The sequence below is a fragment of the Dermochelys coriacea genome, chromosome 1 (assembly GCF_009764565.3).
Source record: "Dermochelys coriacea isolate rDerCor1 chromosome 1, rDerCor1.pri.v4, whole genome shotgun sequence".
In the NCBI taxonomy this organism is placed as follows: domain Eukaryota; kingdom Metazoa; phylum Chordata; order Testudines; family Dermochelyidae; genus Dermochelys; species Dermochelys coriacea.
In genome coordinates, this window is record NC_050068.2 from 164,916,747 (window position 1) to 164,938,911 (window position 22,165).

At 40.6% G+C, this 22,165-nt stretch overlaps 1 protein-coding gene across 4 annotated transcripts in view; it reads right to left on the bottom strand.

The window, feature by feature from the left end:
- IFNAR2 (interferon alpha and beta receptor subunit 2) overlaps positions 1–22,165 on the bottom strand; it is a 35,516-nt gene that overhangs the window by 9,282 nt on the left and 4,069 nt on the right. Inside the window, exons 2-7 of one of the 4 annotated variants that reach the window (XM_038409492.2) lie at positions 18,496–18,540; positions 14,717–14,808; positions 6,775–6,816; positions 6,316–6,445; positions 4,261–4,433; positions 1,146–1,306 (exon numbers count right to left, since the gene is read on the bottom strand). In XM_038409492.2, the coding sequence (XP_038265420.1) occupies positions 1,146–1,306; positions 4,261–4,433; positions 6,316–6,445; positions 6,775–6,816; positions 14,717–14,756 (546 nt within the window). In that variant the 5' untranslated portion in view covers positions 14,757–14,808; positions 18,496–18,540. Of the gene's footprint in view, positions 1–1,145; positions 1,307–4,260; positions 4,438–6,315; positions 6,446–6,774; positions 6,817–14,716; positions 14,809–18,495; positions 18,541–22,165 lie in introns of all 4 variants that reach the window. The other 3 variants (XM_043508426.1, XM_038409502.2, XM_043508431.1) reach the window with 3 other exon arrangements.

The following is a 22,165-nucleotide window of genomic DNA, read 5'->3' on the forward strand; positions in this document are numbered from 1 at the left end:
GAAGCATTTTATCTTTATTTTTCTTGTAACCATTTGTGACTTTAATGCCTTATACGTGTACTCACTTAAACCCCATTTCCCTGTAGTTAAATAAACTTGTTTTATTCTTTAATCAAAAATAATCCATTGTTGTGAACTGTGTCTGTAGCTCCATTTAGGGTAGCAGACTGCTGTATACTTATCCCTTTAGAGGGGCAATGGACCTAATATATCTGGACTGTCCAGGAGAGGGCCAGATAGTACAGAACACAGGTTTTGTGGGAAAATCCAGGACTGGGAGTGTGTTGGAGTCACCCTGCAAGTGGTCAGCAAGGCTGGTGGAAGCGAGTGTGAGACTGATGTGTGACTGGCAGGCTACAGCTAAACACAGATATTCAGTGTTACCCACATGCTGCAAGGCTGTTTGTGAGCAGCCCAAGTCAAAGATACAGCAGTAAAGCATTGTGAGGCACCCAGAGTTGCAGGGCAAGGATGACACCACCCCACACTGGTTTGGATTACACCCTAGAATGTCATAAATTGTCAAGATTCATTTTAGAGGCAACTTCATTTTAATAGAGACGGGAGAAGTGATCTCCTTATTCAGTTCACTCTGGGATCTTTCAGGATGAAAGTGACAATGTAAACGTGTTATTTACTTTTCAGGTGAGTTGAACGAAAGGCCCATGATAATTTAAAATTGGGATGGGGGAGCTCCTAGAGGAAAAAAAAGGCACTTTGATATACTCTAGCACTGAGTTTAATTTTCTGATCAATAGTATGTGATACCATAAGAACTGACATACTGGAATAAACCAGTGGTCTACCTAATCAGCTATTTTGTCTCTAGAAGTAGCCAATGTCAGGTGCTTCAAAGGAATGAAGAGAATCCCCTACACTGCACCTACTGGGGAATACTGTATCACTGGGGTGTGGAATGAAAGGCAGAAGGATTTTCTCTGGTACCCAAATCATCAGCTCATACCTCAAGAAGGCTCACATTTATCCTGTGTTGTGTAAACCACTGACAATAGTCTTATTCATATAAAGATCTAGGATAAGATACGACAGAGCTCATCTTAAGCAAGCTTCCTTACTGCTCGAGCCAATTTATTTTTTATGCTTTGTATGTTTTTCTTTAAATCTTAAAACTACAAGTTACTTACCTTTTCCTTTCTATCAAATGATTCCACTGTGATCACATAATCAAGTTTTTGATATACATCAATTAAAGACCTTTCTTTTAAATAGGCAGCTGGAAGTTTCACTATCACATTTATGCAGGTTGGACAAGCAATAAGATTAACTGCTGGTGGACCCAAGTATGCTGTTTAAATAAAAAGAAAAACCCCAAAATATAACTACATTTATACATTTAACATCAGTTAGACAAGCTGTAAAAATCAAGTAAATTCCCAAGTGTCGGATGATTGACTAATTAATTGCCCAACAGAGTTTGAAATTATCAAAGATTCAGGGGAAAATTGTTCCAATTTTTTTTTTAGCAGAGGGAATAAAAATAGAGAAAAACCTAAAACAATCCAAAAATTACCATGGGAGAAAAGGTGATTGGGCAGGGGGGTGGGAAGAGAGGGGAGTTGAGCCAAAACAGCAGCATCCCTTGTTTCTCCAGCCCCATAGAAGCCCTTCTGTGTAAATTCTGTGCAACTGAGACTTTTTGTTTGGCTTGGAGGTGAGTACGAGCTGATGGGAAAGGGGTGAACATTGTTTTCTGAGGCAGCATCTTCTAGTAAAACACTTGAAATACCCATATGAATTAATCCCTGTGGGTGGCCCCTCCACACACAAATACCCCTTGGAACGTAGACAAAGGGACTAACTGTTGGCTGGGAACCACTGGCCGCAGAGCTCCAAAGGGAGATGCTCTCTCACAGGTGACTGTCAGGCAGGACCTGAGGAATATCATCCTGAGCCTGGCTTCTGTATGAATGCTTTTGCCCTCAAAACAATGACTGGAGAGCCTGTTTCTCAGAATACCCAGGAGTTTGGAGAGCCATGAGCCCTGACAATTTCCTGACTTTCAAAACAATTTCCTGACTATACAGACATTTTCTCCACTTCACAACATAGCAGATTCTCCAAAGCCTGAAGGTCAAAAGTTTTGCACTTCACTGATCCTTCTGCAAGTGCTGTGTTTTGATCTAATTAGTTATTGTCTACACAGTGCTTTGAAAAATCTAAAAAATGCTATGTAAGTGCTAACTACTTGTCTGGTTCATTATTATAATCATATAGGTAAAATAATTAAACATTTTAAAGAGGTGGAGTTCTGACCTTGCTCCAAACAGGAGCATGCACACACTTAATACCAGCCAAATCTTACTCCACACCTCTTCCTGTGGTTTTCCTGTTTAATTTATACAAAACAATAAACCTCAGCCTAAGCTTTCATCTGAACGTGGTTGTTCCCATGGTTTTTGGCTACAAGAGTCATCTATCTCTGGCTCAAATCCTTCTGCCAAGGAGAGAGAGAATCCAACCCTTCCTATTTTATGGGTAGAAGTAAATCAAATGCTTTAGGATAATGGATCAGAACAGCCCTGCATTTCTACTCAGGATCATCTTGGTTTAAATATGCACCAGTAAAAGAAAAGAAGGAGATAAGTTGCCTTTGTTAAAACATTTACCATTTGAGCTTGGCTCTTCAGTAAACTGATAATTCTTTTCTGCAACTTTACAAAACAGCAAACAGAGGTGGCATGGGAAAGATGCTAGTGCACCCTCATCCATGCAAATGTATCCATGTGAAACATGTGAAACAGCTGGAGAACACTGTTACAGAGTAATATTTTTATTTTTCTGATACATATCTATGAAAAATAGGTGTTTGGAACAATGAAGTCTGAATACAAGGTACAATTTACCATTTCCAATTTTTTAGAACAATCTCATTGTAAGGCACTATGTTGATGAGTCAGCTGAGGAAAAGTGTTACATTATTTTCAAGTTTAGGGTTCTCTGCTTCCCCAGATAAATGGGCATTGATGTTTGGACAGAAGAGGACAGGAACAAGGGTGTATGTGGGGGGAGCTATACAAAAGCCAACTCAAGTTGCAGTAAGGGCTACACTATTCCTGGAAGGCCTGCAAATTTGAGATGCAAAGTAGCTCAACCACTGTATTTAAAATTAATGGAGAGATATCCATTCAGGAAAATGTTACCCTGGCTTGTTAGCATTACAATTAAAGTATTTCAGAGTCTTTGAGCTGAGTGGATACTATTTCTGTAAACCTTGTACCTAACATTAGATAGTCTCCATGTTCAGTTTATCCACTTGATCCCCAATATAAATGGTCCTTATTTCAGGAGAGGAAAAAAAGAAATTAATGTGGCGACATTGTAAATAGGACTCCAGGGAGAAGCAGCCTCTAGCAGTATTAGACCATCATTGCTAATGAGCATCTGGTGTTTATATGCGACATACAAAAGAGGGTGGGGGAGAAATCAAGGTGACAGCTAGAATGGAAGCAGATACTCCTCCACCCCTGACCTTTTGTTTTTGCCTGTTCAACAGTTAACCAATTAACTGTCATCAAAAAATAGATTATGCAATTTATAAATGTAGCAATTTTTTTTTTTTAAATTTCTACTCTCAAATCCCCAAAATGATCCTACCACCTTTATAAAAGTCTGAAATAAATACACATAAAAGAAATTGATTCTTATATATGCACAATGGAAGGAAATCTATCCTAACATTTGCTTCTTCCTTCAAAACCATTGCTTGTTTCTATTCATAAGAACTGTTCAAGCCATGAATTTTGTATAGATAGCTTTCCACTGATTATAAAACATTAAATATACATTAGATGATATGTTAGTTCATAACATCACCAACTAAATTACTTTGGAGTTACTTGTAGCAGTGGTTCTCAAAGCTGGTCCGCTGCCTGTTCAGGGAAAGCCCCTAGCAGGCCGGGCCAGTTTATTTACCTGCTGCACCCACAGGTTCGGCTGATCGCCAATGGGGGCTGTGGGAAGTGGCGGCCAGCATATCCCTCGGCCTGCGCTGCTTCCCACAGCCCCCATTGCCCTGGAGTGGCAAACCACGGCCAGTGGGAGCCGCGATCGGCCGAACCTGCGGATGTGGCAGGTAAACAAACTGGCCCGGCCCGCCAGGGGCTTTCCCTAAACAAGTGGCGGACCGGCTTTGAGAACCAACGACTTATGGTACCATTATTAAAACACTGGTTATGTATAGCTGAGAATAAAAACAAGAAAACGAACAAAGGCAGATAAAATAGAATAGTAAGAACTTACTGGACATATATGGATTGAATTCAGATATAGATGAATTTAATACTCCATGTTCTGTGAAGCTCTGAACCATTGCTATGTAGGTAACAGTATAGTTTTCATATTCCTTTGTCAAGTTACAGGACAGCTGTGTGATATTTGAACATTCTTTAGCAATTTTCCATCCATTTTTCGATCTACGTTAAGTTGGAAAAAAAAAATCAGTGTTGTTCAAAAGGATCTTCTGATTTGTGACTGTACCTCTGGAGAATAACATGAAAACTCAGACATGCACTGGATGAAGTCATCTCTGCTCTCACCTTAAACAGTGTCAAAAATAAAACCACAGACTAGTAAAATCCAAATGATTTATTTAAAGTGTACCTACAGGGGGAGTGGAAGAGAGGGACATGTTTGACAAGGAAAATTGAAAAACAAAAACCAAAATCTCAAACCACAACAAACCAGAATGATTAAGGGATAAAAACAAAAATGATATACAAGAAGTGTCAGTCATAAGCTTTGCACAGGATCTCCCACTCACCTTGGCAACATAAAATAAACTTCCTGAAGAGGGACCCCACTTGCTTCTCTTCTCAAAAGGCTACCCCAATCCACTTACTCTTGTAGGGTTAATCTCCTTTAGGGTCATATTGGCTCCTTTCCTAGTCCATATAGGTTATGTACATATATATATACACACACACACACACACACACACACACACACTAATTTCTTCTCACCAAAAACACCACCACAACAAAATCTGAAAATTAACTTAATGTTTGCAGCCTCTCACATTTTTCACTCTGCTTGTATGTCATACTCTGCTTCTCCTGAACTCTTCATCTTCTCTATGTAAAATGTTAACTCACTGGGGCAAGGACTCTCTTATTATGTGTTTTCACACTGCATTGCAAAATAGGGCTCCAATCTGAGATGGCTCCGTACATACTACTGTATTACAAATAATAAACAGAATGTGGGAGAATCCTCTTTACCTAAATGTGACCTGCAAAGGATTATTTAAAAAAAAAAAAAATAGTTTAACCCTGAAAGTTGTTTGCATGTCTCAAGGCAGCCTGAGACAGAACAGCATTTGACATATAACATTGAGCACCCAGATGGGATCCCATTTCAGGTTCCTTCTCCAATGTCTCCAGTTCTGTGATGATGACACAGATCATATTGCTTTATGACAAAAATATTAGGAAGCCACATTGCATTATGGAATATCAAAGGTAAGCAGTATTTAAAACATGACATGGTATGTTCTTGAAAAGTTTAATTTAATTTATTTTATTTTATATTCTTAAGGTTATAAAATTGTTCTTTAAAAAAATATGGATGTCTCTCTCTTTTTTTTTTTTTAAACCATTTAGGTAACCTCTTATTGGCAGTGTTTGTTGGCGTGCCAAATTTCCTGGTATCTGTGATGGCACAGAATGAGGCATTCTGGAGTGGGGTGGGAGAACAAGAACTGGACAGTGTTATACTGGGGAAAGGTAGAGTTTGGAGTGAAATCCAAAAAGGAAAACAAAAAGTTAATTTAAATGTGTATATTTTTATTTATAGTTATCTAACCCTTGTTCGGTGTTGTTATATGCCCTGTATCCCAGATTATGTGGGGCACTCAGCATATATGTTATCACCAGTTTGAAAAATATTTGCTTTAAAGCTTAGTGTGCTCTGCACACATGCACTATCAAATATAGTATGGCTCAGCACCAGTCAGCCTGCCAATCCATCACATTTCCAAAGGGCTTGTGGCCCATCTGTCAGTTAAGGTACAGTACTTTGCACCTATGAAAGAAGAACAGAAATTATCAACAAAAGCTGAAGTTATCATGCCTTTGATAAATACAGGTTTCTTCCATGTACAAATTTGCTCTAGGAATTAATGTGTACTTGTTTAAAATTGTTCAAATAGCTACTCATATCCTAAAACCTAATTCTTTCCCTTGTATCTGATGAATGGCAAATTTCAGAAAAATCTTTTTGAAAAACAAAATAGTCAATCGAATATTTTGACTAGTAAGAAAAAGTACAAATTCACATATGGTATGAAAGGAAGCAAACCTGAAACCTATGTACATCACATGATAGTATGTTGGCATAGTTGTGTTACTTCCTGGTTCCCATGATAAAATGTGCTGGAAGTTCTGAGAGTTCATTGTTAACTTCTGAGGTGGATTTATCACAGATGCTTCTAGATTAAAATAAAAAGTTGCTAAGATTAAAAAGTATTCGAAAAGGACAGCAAATGCAATACCATTATACATGGTAATTCTACTCACCAATTAGTTAAATATCAGCCCCCAAAAAGATAAGAAAACTACAAGACTGAAGATGAAGTCATTTTAAATTGCACATTCTTGCACTGGAGGCACAAATGCATGGGACTGTCCTGCTGGATATTATCCATATAGATTTCTTACATGGAAATGCATAGTGAAGTCAAAAGGATGCCAGATGGAAGTATACACATCTTTTGAGCTATTTCAGGGATTTTGCTTAAAATACAATAAAAATTCTTACCTGGCAAGCTGAACAAAATAGTGGTCAAAATGCTGAGGTACACTGGAAATGAAAACGTGTATATATATTTATTCATTAGAGAAATTGTACGTGTGTTCTACAATATTTGTCAATGATAAATTAGAGTTCTTATTCATTTACTATTCATGATACTAATCTTGTTCTCTATCTCTATTATCATTTTCCTTTCAGATTATACCATTTTTTCTTGATGAAACTGCACTTGAATTATTTCCTTTCTGTATCAAATGCTTTTCCATTATTATTCTTAAGAAGGTGATCAGTGATAGCTCAGGTGTTTCTAAATTGCATATCATTATGATATTTAAGCACTATATAATAATTAAAGACAGCCTGTAGTGGGGCAGCTGCCCCACTCCTTGAGAAAAAGGGCTAGAATAGGCCAGGGAGGCTGCACAGACCAGCAGCAAATCAGCAAGGGCCTGTGGAGAGCCAATCAGGGCAAAAGGAGAGGCTGCCAATCAGGGCCGGGCTGGGTCCTATATAAAGGCTGCCTAGGAGCAATGAGGGTAGTCTCTTCCTGGCTAGCAAGGGAGGGGCACGGGCACGGGCAGGGGCACGGGCAGGGGCACGGGCAGGGGCAGGGGCACGGGCACGGGCACGGGCACGGGCTCCTGAGGTGAAGGAGGTAGCATCTTGGACAGAGCAGTGCTGGGCAGGCTTGGGGGAGCAGAGAAGAGCTCCAGCCCAGTTACCTGCCAGGCTGTGGTCCCTACTACAAAGGGTGAAGAAGGTGCATGGGGCCAAAGGGGAAGTGGCCCAGGGAAGATAGGTGGACAAGAAGGCAGGGAGAAGTTGCTGCTAGAGGGTCCCTGGGTTGGGACCAAGAGTAGTGGGTGGGCCTGTGTCCCTGTCTTCCCCTGCACCTGCCATGGAGAAGTGTGGCTGAGACAGACTACAACTTGCCCCTGAGGTGAGGCACTAGACTTTGGGGTTGTGGTTGGCCACTGAGGCAGGTGCTAGCTGAAGGACTTATCTTCTGGCCCCACTTCCCGGAAGGGGGTGAGATTAGAGTAGTGGGAAGTGTCCTGAAGAGGATGCCACTGTGTAGAGTAGCACTATAGGTCCCAAACCAGCAGAGCAGACAATGGGTGAGACACCATGCACAAGAGGGTGCCCTGCAGCTGGCAAGAGCTAATTCCCAAAGCAACCAGCAGGAGGTGCCAGCAGTGGTGAGTCCTGAACCCACCACACAGCCCCTGTAAATGGAAATTTTCTCACAGCCTCCCTTATCCCCAATATGTATGTGTGGGTGATTTTTTTCTTACTCTTCTTTCTCTCCTCCAATCTTCTAAAATGTGGGATGGTATTTTCCTGGCTCATTCAGATCCATGTACCCTGTCACTCAGGCTCATTTTGATCTCCCCTGCTAAGGTATTACTTAGCCATATTCCTGCTGCTGAAAATACGCTGCTCCATAGACCCAACAATCTTAGCTTGGGTCAGCCTAGTTGACAGGTTCTTTTAGAGCACTGTCATGGAGGGTTGTGACTGGATAATTGGTTTTTGAGGTAGCTCAGACCCCAACCTATTAAGTACCTGGCAAGTTAGTGCCCAGGCCTTAAATTCAATCTGGAAAGGGATACAGAGCCAGTACTACTTGAGGAATATTGGTGTGATATGTTCACATGTGCCTTGGTGGCTACATGTTAGGAGTGTGGATTTCTGAAATATTGTAGTTGGTTAGCAGTTGCAACATGTAATTCAGGGCTTTCATTTACCTTAAGCCCTATAGCCTTCTTTCCAAGCTAAAATCTCAGCTGTCTCTCTCTGGTATCTCCTTATGGATGTTTAGTTGTTAGCAGAACCCTGCGCGGATACAAATTTATATCTGTGGATGTGGATAGCCACAGATATAAATCAGTATCTGTGGAACTGCAGGGCTCTCCTGGGAACTACAGTGGCGAAAGGAGCAGAATGTGGGGCTGCCACTCCCAGGAGCCCACGCCGGCAACTCCTCCAGCATAGCTGTACCACTCGCAGCCCCATTCTCGGCCCTGCCCCCATCTGCATCTCCTGTCTGGAGGTGTGCACGCTGCTTGAACACAAGAGCGTGACCAGGGACAACTGCTGGTGAGCCTGGTGCTTGCCCCAGTGGGCAGAGCTGGAGGGTGGTACAGCTGCACTGGAGGAGCTGCTAGTATGGGGCACTGGCTTCTGGGAGTAGTGACCCCATGTTGTGCTCCTTTTGCTGCTGTGGGTTCTAGGGAGAGCTGTCTGGTTCTGTGGATACAGATTTATCCCCATGGGTATCTGCATCCACGGATCTAAATTTGTATGCGTGCAGGGCTCTAGCTGTTAGCTGAAGCTCAACATGGCTGAAATGGAGCGCTGAATCTTTCCACAAAAGCCATCCAGGCTCCCTCCTTTCTCGATCACTGTGGACACCACCAGCATCTTGCCTGTCAGTCAGGCCTATTACCTGGGCATCTTCAATTTAGACCTCTAGGTCCCCATGTCCCAGCTATATCTAAATTTTGCAGATCCTTTCTGCAAAGCATCTCTAAAATACAGCCTTTCCTTTCATGCACACATCTAGACTCATCTAGTGTCTCAACTACTGCAACATCCTTTACTCTGGCTTTGACAAAACACAATCTTACCCCACTCATATCCACTCAGAATGCTGTGGCAAATATCATTCCACTAGCCCATTGCTTTGACCATGTTACCCCTCTCTTTGCATCCTTTCTCTGACTCCCTCTTCTTTATCGCATGAAATGTAAGTTGCTTGTCACTTTCAGAGACCTTCACTGTCTATCCCCACCCTCCCTACCATCTCTCATTTACTATTCAGATGTCAACCCCCACCTCCAACTAGCCAATAATGCCAACCTCCACTGCCCACTTGTTAAATTTTCGAACAAGCACCTTTGTACTTTCTTCCATCCTGACCCTCGCACTTCAGGGATGTTCATGGGGAGCTCTTCCCAAGTTACCTCATTGTCCTTCAAATCTTTCCTTAAAACTCATTTACCATGATGCCTCCAAAAACTCAACGAGTAGGCTACTGTTGCACTGGTACCACTGCCTATCATGCTGACCAACATTGTTTTTTTTTTTTTTTTAAATACTCCTGCCTGTTGGTATCCACCTATTATACTTCCTATCTTATACTTAATTTGTAAGATCTTTGGGGCTTGGGCAACCTTTTTATTTTGTTTGTACAGCACCTAGCACAATGGGGTTCTGGTCCATGGCTAAGGCTCCTAGGTGCTACAATAAATATAACAATTTTAAGCTTTTTAACAAAAGTCACAGCATGGAAGATTTTGAAAGGAGTCTTAAAATACATGAACACTGAATAGAGGACTGCAAATTAAGGCAAACCCACCTTAATTCAAAGTGAGTTCAAGATTGTAGTGGGACATCATCCCAGGTTAAGAAGGGGGTTAATAAGCTTGGACACATTGGAAGGAATTATCCAGCACTGATACAAGCTAGTAACATATTTTGTATTTATTGTCTGAGTGTTCTATTAGTGAAAGTAATTCTTGTTTTAAAAGTTTCAGTCAATGAGTAGAGTGATATACAATTTAGCAGTGAAATAAACTACATTATCACAATGCAGACAAATGAGATACAAAATAAAGTGAAGTGTCCCCAGGTCTAAATTTTCTGAAATAGCAAATTTCTTGCTACAATTGAAAAGATAAGCTTTTAACTCAATCATGCATGCTTATAATGCTAAATGTAATACAGTATATTTGATTGTACATGGGGAAAGACTTTCCAGTCTAATGTTGGAACACTGATACAAGAATTATTTCCTGGAAATACCCCCAATTGCTCTTATTATAGTGTAAATGAAGTGTCCTAATTACTGAAATTAAATAATAAGATACGAATGTAGAATCCTTGAAACTGCAGACAAATGTATTCAGAGACATTTCTGTGATGTTCTTCACTATTGTAACTAAATGCCTCTCACATAATTTTATCCTCCCAGTATCCTTGGGAACTGACTCTCACACAGATTAAGCAATTTGCTCAAAACCAAACAATAAATCTACGGTGGCACCCAACAGAAATCTTCTCTTGAGTTCCAGTCTGTGAGTTAATCACAAGACATCCTTCCTGTCATAGCCCTTCCTCCTCCCTATGATTGCACAACAAAAATCCATTAGAACGATCATCAAAAACAGCAGAAAATCAAGAGAACTAGAATAATCTAATGCAGGAAATCAATCATCAACTATTTTAGAAAAGTTTGGTCAAGTGGGATGAATAGTAAAACATTGCTTTAAAAATAAATATTCTATAACTTTTATAATATGTAGCGTAACACAAGTTAATTTTAAGCTTTTGGGAGCAGGAACTCTCTCTTCCCAGACATGTAGCAGCTAGTATACCTTTTGGGTGCTTCCACTACACAAATAAGATATTACTTCTGCCTTGTTATGATACTGATCCAGTTCCCAATGAAATAAATAGAAAGTTTTCAAGTGATGTCAGTGGGAGTTGGATCAGGCCCTACCACTTCTGTAAGAAAAACACTACTGTTACAACTTTTTTTTTTAAATTTAAAAAAAAGTAGTAACTGAAACTACAGCTATAAAACAACTTTGTAGAAGGTTTAGTCTCTGTCCTCAGTTAATAATTTTTAAAAAATTATTATCTTCTCTGGCAAGCACAATGGGTGAAATTCCTATTCTGGAGCATTCACGTCACCCTCAACAACCAAGTTTTTTACATCAACAAACTTGGTGAGCCTTAACATTAAATCATATTTGTAAGCAATATAATAAGATTCCAGGAACGTCACTCTGAAACCTAAAATGTCTGCTGAACCAATACAAAGTGATGGAAGCAGCCACAAGAATGGCTGAAGACTCTTTGTTCAGAATATTACCAGGCTAAACCATCAGGGTTTTGCAGTCTTTTACCAGCCAATTAAGTTCTCAGCTATTCTGACTTTACAAATTATACAGTGTGGTGTACAGATATTGTACATTAAACTTGTGTGGTGTACCTGTATTCTACAGCTAATTTGCATGCAGCAATTTCATTAGTTTATGATGGAGACTGCACCATTGGTGGATTAGTTGGCCCACCCACCATACCTGTGCGCCAACTGCCATCCACACAAGTCAATACAAATCTCCCAGCACAGTTCTCTAGATGCCAATCAACACAATTACCCTGTGATGGAGTATACCAGATCCTCTGAGGCCCCCTGCTAGAGACCTCATGGCACTGCCATACCCCACCCCAAAAAGGGGCAGTAGAGTGGGTCCTCCAAGCTGTCTAGAGTGGCTGTGTGGGACACAGCCAATCAGGGCCCAGCAGCCTAGTATAAAAAGAGCTTCAGCGCCATAAGGAATTCAGTTACTTGTAGGAGCTGAAGGTGTATGGCTGGCAGGCAGAGCTACAGGACCTCGGATGAGGTACTGCTGCCAGAAGGCAGGGAGAGCAAGAAGAAGCCCTGAGCTGGTTGTGGGGCCTCCATCAGGACAAGGCCCTCAGGTAAGGGTGATGATAGCACAGGGCTGCAGGGAAGCGGGTCAGGGAATTAGAGCAGCAGCATGACTTAGATAAAGGGACACAGTAACAGCTGCTCTCTACAGTGTCCCTGGGCAGGGACCTGGAGTAATGAGCAGGTCTGGGTGTGTCCTGTGTTGTCTCCTTCCTTTCTCTCTCTCTAGCAACTGGGAGAAGTGGCCTGGACAGTGAGGCACCCCAGAGTGGGGAACTGAACTATAGTGGCCCAGCTGGAGAGTTGTAGCCAGGAAGCTCCAAGAGGGTGAAGATGTTGTTTCCAGAGAAGGGACAATCAGAGAGTGTGCAGGCGTGCACTCAGCCAAGGGGGTGCTCACGAGGTGAGTGCACCTTGTTACACACCCATATAACAAGGATGCACAATAATGCCAAACACAGAGACCCCCCTCACAACAGCATGTGCCCCTCATTCACCACATGAGCAAATAGCCCAGCACAACACACAATGACTAATGTCACTCTGAAGCTTAGAACATCAGTTGCGTTAGTGAGAAGTGATCAAAACAGCTACAAGCATGGAAGAGAGCTCTTTCTGATTAGGCCATCACCAGCTTTTGTCAATACTATTGCTGACCAACAACAGCTATCTTTGACTTAAAAAAACCCCCACAGCTTTACAAATTACACCTGGGCAAGAGTGCCAGCTTTCAGCTACTACTTTCCTTATAGAGTGCTCTTTCCTCAGTATACTTGTCAAGTTGAAGTGGCACAACCTGCTAATGTGGACACAGTTATACTGGTATAAAAGTGTCTACCACAATAGCTTATTCCTCTTCCAGTATGTGAATAAGCACTCTTATACCAGCATAACTGCATTCACAATGGGGATTGTACCAGCAAAGCTATTTCAATTTTTTTTTTTTAAAATAACACCCTTCACTAAAATAGTGATATTGGTACACAATTTGTGTGTGGTTCTGGCCTCAAATAGCAAGAGGAAAAACTGGAAGAAGCTGCATCTTGATCTAGATTAGGAGGAATGAGAATGCAAAGGGATATGATTTGCAAGTTAAACGGGGAATCTTCAGGGCAAATAAATTCACAGCTTATTCTGTTTCTTTTTCTATAGCGTTAAATGAATCTGCCAAAGCAGTTTCCTGTTAAAATGGTAGATGAGCCAGATCTTTTAGTTGTATAATGTTGTAGGAGCAGGATTTTATAATTGCACTAAAGTATTTAATGTAGGATTTGATTTCATCCTGCCAGCCACCCTTTTTGAATAGCAGAAAGGGATGACCCTCTGGGACTATGAAAGTCTGTTTTCCCATATGCATTACAAATTGGGCCCTCTTTAGTTCTTTGTTTTAAGGTTTAGTTAGTAAGACAGTATTCTGTCTTGTGTCTGTTAAGTAGATTAGAGGAACGTTGGAGGCCTGGGTCTCAATGTAAACTGTCTTGGTTATTGGTTATAAAACTTAGCAAGGTTTAATTTGCAATGCCTTTTTTGCTCTAGTATAAAATGCTACTGTTTGTATTCTCAAAGTCTCTGTAAAAGACTGTTTGGTCTCTAAGACTGTGTGAATGAGGAATGAATGCATGCATCAGGAAAAGATAAGGTGTGAAGGCCATTGTTAACCAGATAGTCAAGAAAGGAGGAGCGAAGACGCTTATCGAGATTTGTTGACGCCAAAGAACCATCAACATGCATCCATGGATTGAGGAAGGGCAGATTTGATGACCCTGAGGTGGAGGCTAGCACCCCTAAAGACAGGACAATTGATTAAATTGAAACCAGGACAGGATGACCCGCTCATAGGTGTCTTTGGAATGTTAACATCAATCAAGGAGTAACCAGTCAGAAACTGATACGGCAAAATCTATAGACTTCAACAGAGAAAAAGGACTATAAGAACAGGGTGCTTGGCCATGGGAGTTTGGGTTTGTCTTGCCTCACTCCAGGAACATCTGATCGCGACCGACAGAGCCCTGCTCCCCTCTGCAACCAATCTGGCTGGCCATTAGAGTAATCCAGGCTCTGGATTGGTAACTATACACTGACTGACACGTGTGTGTGTGTGAGAAAAAGATCCCGTATGCTGCTTATAAGTATAACAATGTTAGGGTATTAACCCTGCTAAATTCCAATGATTTAAAATCCTACAGGAATAGTGTACAAAAGTTTAGGACAAGAAATGAAAAATCCTCTATTCATCTGAAAGTACAGGGGAATTTAGGGATGTAAAATGCAACAAGTTGTTCCAGAGCATCCCTATTAAAAAATGCCATAGAATCTTTACTGACCACTAGCAGTCTGGACCTTTATTTTGTGTCTTAGTCAAAAGACAGCACTTCTAAGAGTACAGTTCCTTCTAATAGCATGATGGTACATTTAGGTCAGTAATTACTCAGAAGGAAGAGTGTTACTCAATGAATGATCAGCACTGCTATTTCTTTGTACTGGATACAACATTAAGTAACTTACCAAGTTGACAAAAACACAGTGGTACAATCACTACCGCCATAATGATTTAGAAGCACATCTTATTGATTGAAGCACTCATTTTACTTCTGGATCTGCAATTATACCAAGCAAAACTTCAGCATAATTACTGGATAATTGATACTACAGAAGCCCTGCTGTGCTTTTATAAGAGCTGATATCACACCTTTAATGTCATATGAGACCTGGAATGAAACAGTATCTTTAACATGAGAGATGCAGGGTTTGTAGTGTTTCAGATGAACATCAGCAAACATTTGTTTAAAGAATAAATATTTTCATTAAGAGTTTATATGAAAACAGTGTGACACTGACAATATCCTGAATGACCTTTATTAAATTAAGTTGAACATCTTTGGGGTCCACTGTATTAAACACAATTCTGTCTGTGTTGTGGGCCTGTATGGAAACTGACCAATCTCTGGAAGCTTTTAAGAAATTCAATGGACTTTTTGGAACAAAAAGTGTGTATCCTAGGAAGTACCTGAGGAATGCAAATGATCTACTTCCAATCCTCCATTTTTTTTTCTTCATCAAACTATACCATGGGGAGGAAAAACCCAGTGTCTACTAATTCCAAAAATTGTCACTAATGAGGTTGTGGAAGTAGTCACTCCAGAGGGATTAAAGCCATTCTTATTGCATCACAATTACTCTGGGCTGGATGGACATCACCAGGATGCCAAAGTAATTGCAGTATGGAAACTGAAATTGGGCAACCGCCTGCAAAGTGACCAGAAGAAATCCTTCAAGGACACACTAGAGCATAACTTGAAACAATGCAACATTAATGCTGAGACATCAGAAACAGATCACTCTGGCAAGCACTGGTCAATAATGGGGTTACCCAGTTCGAAATTAACTGCTGTAGGGATCTTGAGGCACAGAGGCTGAGCTGTAAACAGCAGCAGACTCAGATTGTAATCACTTCCTCAGTATTACACTATGTATGCACTTCATTCAGAAAGGACTGCCATTCTTTCCTTGGCTTTTTTAGCCACAATCGTACTTGGAAGACATAAAATAGCTGCAGGAGTCATCTTCGGTCATGAAGGACAAGAGGAGTTAACTCTAAGCTAATTGGCGTGTGTGGGTTCTTGTTTTAAATGTATTCTGTTTATTACCTTGAGTATAAAGTAGACTGTAGCAATTACCCTGTTAACGGTATCTGACGAGAAAGCAAGCAGGCTCTGTTTGGGCAGCCTGCCTCTGCTGAGGATAACGCAATGTAGGCAGGAAATGATGCAGCCTGGAAATACCCCAGTTAGATGGGAGAGGAACATGTCTCCATCCAATTGGGGGAACTGCTGTGGAACTGGGAGCCTAGAGTGGGTGCCCTTGCTGCAATACTGAGGGGAAATACCGGTGCAGGTGCCCTGAACTGTGACAGATGGCAGTTGGGAGCACTATGCCACTATATCCAACATAAATGGTTTGACTGTATGTGAAATACTATTAAAATGTGTGGCTATAACAATGAATCTTTTTGGAAAGATGTAGAACATGAGGGGAAATTCAAGATGCACAAAATAGACTTCATAATTGTATTGCTCTTGGCCATAATTATTCTACCATCTTAATATCGGTAATATTTTCAGGATGTAGCCTTAAATTCCAAAAGTTCCATTTTTTTGCAGCCTAATTGCTTTCAATGAACAGATATAAAAGAGGGCATAACTTGTTCTGAAGAAACCTTATTTCTGGTGATAATGCTTGAGCCAGAAACAACAGTTTTTGACTTATGTCTTGGGGAAGTTTACAAGTTAGACAGAGGAGAAAAAAAACACTTCCTACTTTTTAGAAATCTTGGGCTGGAAGGGACCTGGAGAGGCTATCAAATCCATACCTCATGCTGAGGCAGGATTAAGTATACCTAGACCATTCCTACAAGTATTCAGATATTTATCTACCCTGTTATAAACCTCCAAGAATGGGGATTACACAACTTTCCTGTTCCAGAAAACAACCACCTTTACTGTTTTTTTTCTTTTCCTAATACCCAACTTAAATCTCCCTTTACTGCAAATAATGCAAATTACTACTTGTCCTACCTTTGCTGAACAAACAGAACTGATTAATCAAATTGAACAACTTTTTTAACAACCTTTCCCATATTTAAAGAAATATTTTTGCTCCCATCCCAGGCCTTCTTTGGATTAAGCATATCCAATACATACAACCTTTCCTCACAGATGATGTTTTTCTAAACCTCTTATTTGTGTTGCTATCCTCCGACTCTAATTTGTTCATGACTTAAAGTATGTGCACCCAGAACTGAGCACAGTACTCTGAGGCATCGCCTGTGCCAAGCAGCTCAGGACAACTACTTCCTGGGTCTTACAGATGGTATTTCTGTTAATGCATCCTAGAATATTTGCCTTTTTTGCCAGAGCATCACACTGCTGAGTCATTCAATTTGTGCTCCATTATAACCCTCGGATCCTTTTTCTGCCATACTGCTGCCTATCCAGTTATTTCCTTTCTTCCTAAATATAGTACTATGCACTTGTCTTTACTAATTTCAGACCAATTCATCAAGTTAATTCTAATCTTGTCCTCCCAAGTGCTTGCAACCCCTCCCAAGTTGGTGTCATCTGCAAATTTTATAATCTACTCCATTATCCCAGTCATTAATGAAAATATTTAACAGCAATGAGCAAACTTCATACAGATGCCACTGAAAGACAATAAATGGAACCTCACAATGCCATTTTTACAGTCACTTTAAAGAGCAGAAGCACACTTTAGTAGCATGTCACCTCTTGAAGGATTGGATCCTTAAAATATCCATCTATTCAAAATGGGCTTCCCAAGACCACCTCTTTGCAGGATCTTGCCCCAAGGCCCTGATCCTGCAAACATTTATGCACATGCTTATCTGTACATATGGAGTAGTCCACTGAAGTCAGTGAAAATCCTAGTGTGCAAAGTCAAGCATAAATGTAAACCTTTTCAGAACCAGCCCCTAAACCCACAATGAAATGTGTTTTTGAAAAGTGATGGAATGCTCTTCAACAGAAAGCTTAGACATGATCAGCTATTGAATGAAAATTGTTCAAATTTGCACAACATCTGCATTACTGTGTCAACTTCCAAAACATGGAAATTTCTTTTAATCTTAATCCTTACAATAAATCACAAGATACATGCAAAGTACTGAATATTTAGTGCTATGCAAAGTAGATGTATTAGTTATCTTTAGGACTCTGTTCTAAATACTTTTGGTTATTCAGCAGAATAACAGGCATGTCTGTACAGTCATGCATATTATACAATGAATATTTATCTTTAAAATGATATGGGCTTGAAATCAAGTGACATGCTAACAAGATTTAGTACTTTGTGGTTAAGCAGTACAGCTTGTTGGAAAACTTAACTACATTTTTTCATCAGAACTAGCATTCATCAAATCTAAATGTTCTGTGAAGATGTGTCTTGATTAAATTCTGACAGAAACCAGGCAGATTTCCTGCCAGCCTGCCCATCTACTGGGTTGCTAGGACTCTGGGCAAGTTGGGGAGCATCAGAAACATTTTGAAAAAGTCAAAACAATGCCTTTTCAATGTTTCTGAAACAACTTTTTTCAGATCTATATTTTTGTGGAGAACTTTGAAATTTTGGTTTTGTTCCATGTCAGAATGAAATCAGATTTTGAAATTTCAAAATCCTCCTTAACTGAATTACTGTTCTCAGCATGGCTGCTTAATACTGCTGTTAAAGGTATATTGAAACTTTTTAATCCAGGGAATTAAATTACTTACACATGCTTCTGTAGCTGAAAGGTCTAAATACACATGCAAACAACCCTGCAGGAACGGAAGAAAAGAGAATGGAAAAAAGAAGCCTTTAGCAGACAGGAGAAAAACATATTACATGACACTGAATATAAATTACACTAATACAGAGGTAAATTAGTACAATGCTACATACCTGACATCACTGTAAATGTCATTCTACAGTGATACACTACACTCCAACAGGTTAGTATTGTACAAAGAAGAGATAAATGCAAGTGTCAAAGTAAATTCTTGCTTTCTAGAGTCCCTCCCTGATACTGACAGGTCATTTTAAAAACAAACAGGCATGCCCCAAGTATTGACAGAAGGTAGTTTCACCATCCCTATAACACATGTATTTCCAAGTATTGATGAAACAGTAGCAACCTAAGAAAAAAATCAACTAAATTCTTTCAGTTGTTTGCATTTAGTGTCTCAAACAGTCTGCACTTAACAGCAGCAGAAAACACTGTTTAGGGAATTATAGTACATAATTAATTATCTGTGATGTAGCGTAAGGGATTACATATGGCTAAAATCTGTCATCCTGAAGTTGTCAACCTGGAAAACTTCTTACTTAAAGGAATTTTATCTGGCCTCTTGTAAAATGGGAGAAATTCAAATCTAGAAAGACTAGTTACAGCATTTAATGCTTACCTACTTCACAGTTCATGAACTCAAATGGTCATGTTTTCAACATTTTATTTCTCTCTAGCACTTTCTAAATATTTTGTTACAGAAAAGAAAAACTCAGAAGTACAAGAGCAATCCCTCTGACAATATAAATTCTTACCAAAAAAAAACAAACAACTGAAGCAAAGGCTTGAAGGCACACAAGTGTTCTTACAATGCATATACTTTTAAATGTTATAATTTAAAAAAAAAGCCCACAACCACCACCAAATACTAGAAACTTAAAATTGCATATGTTGAGATGCATTCAAATAACAATTCTGCCCCACTAGAGTTGCAACCACATTGTTCTCTGAATGGAGCCGAAGTATTGCAGTATTACCTTTTTATAATTAAGCTTAAGGAAGTATATTTGTTGTTTTGGATCTTTTTTAGGGAGAGAAATCAATTGAAAGAGGGAAAACCTGCAATTTGTCACAATGACTTCATTTATGGATCAGTTTTACAGTTCATCTAAAACATCTGGCAGTGACTGTTTAAAACAAGCTGAAAAGAAGTCTGGAGGCCATTGCTGTGGACATCTTTAAATCTAAAAATATAATGGGAAGAGGCAAATACCATACTCTATTGGTTTCTTCAAGTCTGATTTAGCCACACATTATGGGCATAAAATTTTTGTTTAAGAAATTGCTATCAAAATGCAAGTTGACTTTGAAATTAAGCTTTGGTTAATTTTAATACAATTTGTAGTTTTTGGGATAAGGAATTTGTCAATTACCAATCCTTAATTTCCCTTTCAACTTCTAATACTCGAAAGAACAGAGCACGTGTCCCTTTTGAAAAGGGTTTTCCCTACAGTCACAATGACAGAATGCAAACTTGGATTTGGATCTGTATATGGACAATAAAACGCCAATGGGAAGAACAGTGGAAATAAGTCCCCCCCCCCCCCCCCACACCTCACTTCTACAATAGCACTGCAGTCACACTTGCTGATGACAATTGTGTCATGGAATACTGACAGTTATGTCCAGAACTGTGGAACTTTGCCTCAGGCTATGTCTACACTCTGAATGTAACACAGCTGCAGCTATGTTGTTGCAGAACAGTGTAGACACTCACTACAACAGGAGCGATTCTCCATTGCTATAGTCAATCCACCTCCTTGGGAGGCAGTAGCTAGGTCAGCGGAAGAATTCTTCCATCCATCTAGCACTGTGTACACCAGGGTTAGCTCAGCTTAAAACTACATCTCTCGGGGGGGGGGGGGGTGGATTTGACACTTTTTGGTGAAAATGAGGCCTCGGGCTTCACTAGGAAAGAACTAACACTCAAACGAGCCATCCCCTTAATCAGTGTCCTACTTGATAATTCAAACTTAACTCTGAATTTCCAGGTTTCTAATATTGGCTGTTTTTAACTTTAACAACCTTGAATGGTAGTATACCATATAATGAGGGGGGGGGGGGGAGGCAGGGGAGGAAAGGATAGCTCAGTGGTTTGAGCATTGGCCTGCTAAACCCAGGGTTGTGAGTTCAATCCTTAAGGGGGCCATTTAGGGATCGGGGCAAAAACTAGAGATTGGCCCTGATATTCTATGAAAACACTGTCTGCAATATTTCAGGCCAAGCTATCATGAACAGGAGTCTGATAGCTGGACTGTAAATGAAGTAAACAGTACCCCCATCACCCTTTTAACTGTCTACTCTTGCTTAAAGATATCCAGGGGAACAAAGATTTGCCTGCTGCAGACCTACTGAAGAGTCCCATTCCTCTAAACCTCTGCAGGCCCTCAGGATCAGTACATAGATAGGAAGGGGGTTCCTCTCAAGTTGACCTCCTAATGTTTACAGGACTGGGGCTCTCTTGCAGAAATGGGAAGTTGGATGGGAATATGCCTGGCAAGAAGCTTGGAGGATCAGCAAAATCAGGGGAAAAGTTTCTGTTCACATTCTGCTGCCCATCTCCCAAGAAGAGACTCTTGAATCCTTGTCACATTCCATCAGGCTACCTTGTGTTGCTCCTTAGTCCCCATAAAAGGAGTTCCAGCGAGTGAACAGTCCCTTTCCTTGCACCCAATGAAGTGAGCTGTAGCTCATGAAAGCTTATGCTCAAATAAGTTTGTTAGTCTCTAAGGTGCCACGAGTACTCCTTTTCTTATTCCCTTACCTGTTGCCTCTGACTCCCCTAAAACTTGTTGGCATATCTTGTGTCACTCAGATGTGACTAAATCACCTCCTGAGCACCGTAACTTACACAGACATAAGTGCTCGTGTGTCCAGCCCTATGCTGGTGGGAGAACTTCTCCTGCTGACATAGCTTCTGCCATTCACTGAGGTGTTTTTATTATGCCGAAGGGGGAGCTCTCTCACGTTGGTATAACATGTCTTTGCTAGATGCAGTGCAGCTACATTGGTACCGCTGTACTACTGCAGTGCAGTATGTTTAGACATGGCCTTGGTAAGCTCTCCAGCCCCTGGACAACCTCCTTATCTCTGTGAGCCTCATGAGGCTTGGTCCACCTTGGGCCCTTCAGAGGCTCATCATTTCCTCAACTCCCATGAGCCTTAGGTTGCTTAGCCACTCCTCCCCACAACAGTTCATTACTTTTAGTGACCCACAACCTCTCTTAGCTCATCAGCCCCTTGGCAAACAGTCAAAGATTAAACAAACTTAAGGCCCACGGGCCACTTGGGGTGGCCTCCATGAGCCTAAAGACTGGGCTACATGAGAAATTTAGATTAATCCAGCTATGTTGCTCAGGGCAGGGGGTGTGGAAAAATCCACACCCTTCAGTGATCTAGTTAAACTGACCTAAGTGCCCATGTAGACAGTGCTAGGCCGAGGAAAGAATTCTTCCATCGACCTAACTACTGCTGCTTAGGCAGCTGGATTAACTAGAGAAAGGGCAGAATCCCTCCCATCTGCATAGTTCCTGTCTATACTTGAACTACTACAACAGTGCAGAGACGTGGGTGGAAGCAGAGTATCCTCAGTATTTCTCCTAATGTTCGCAGGGGCT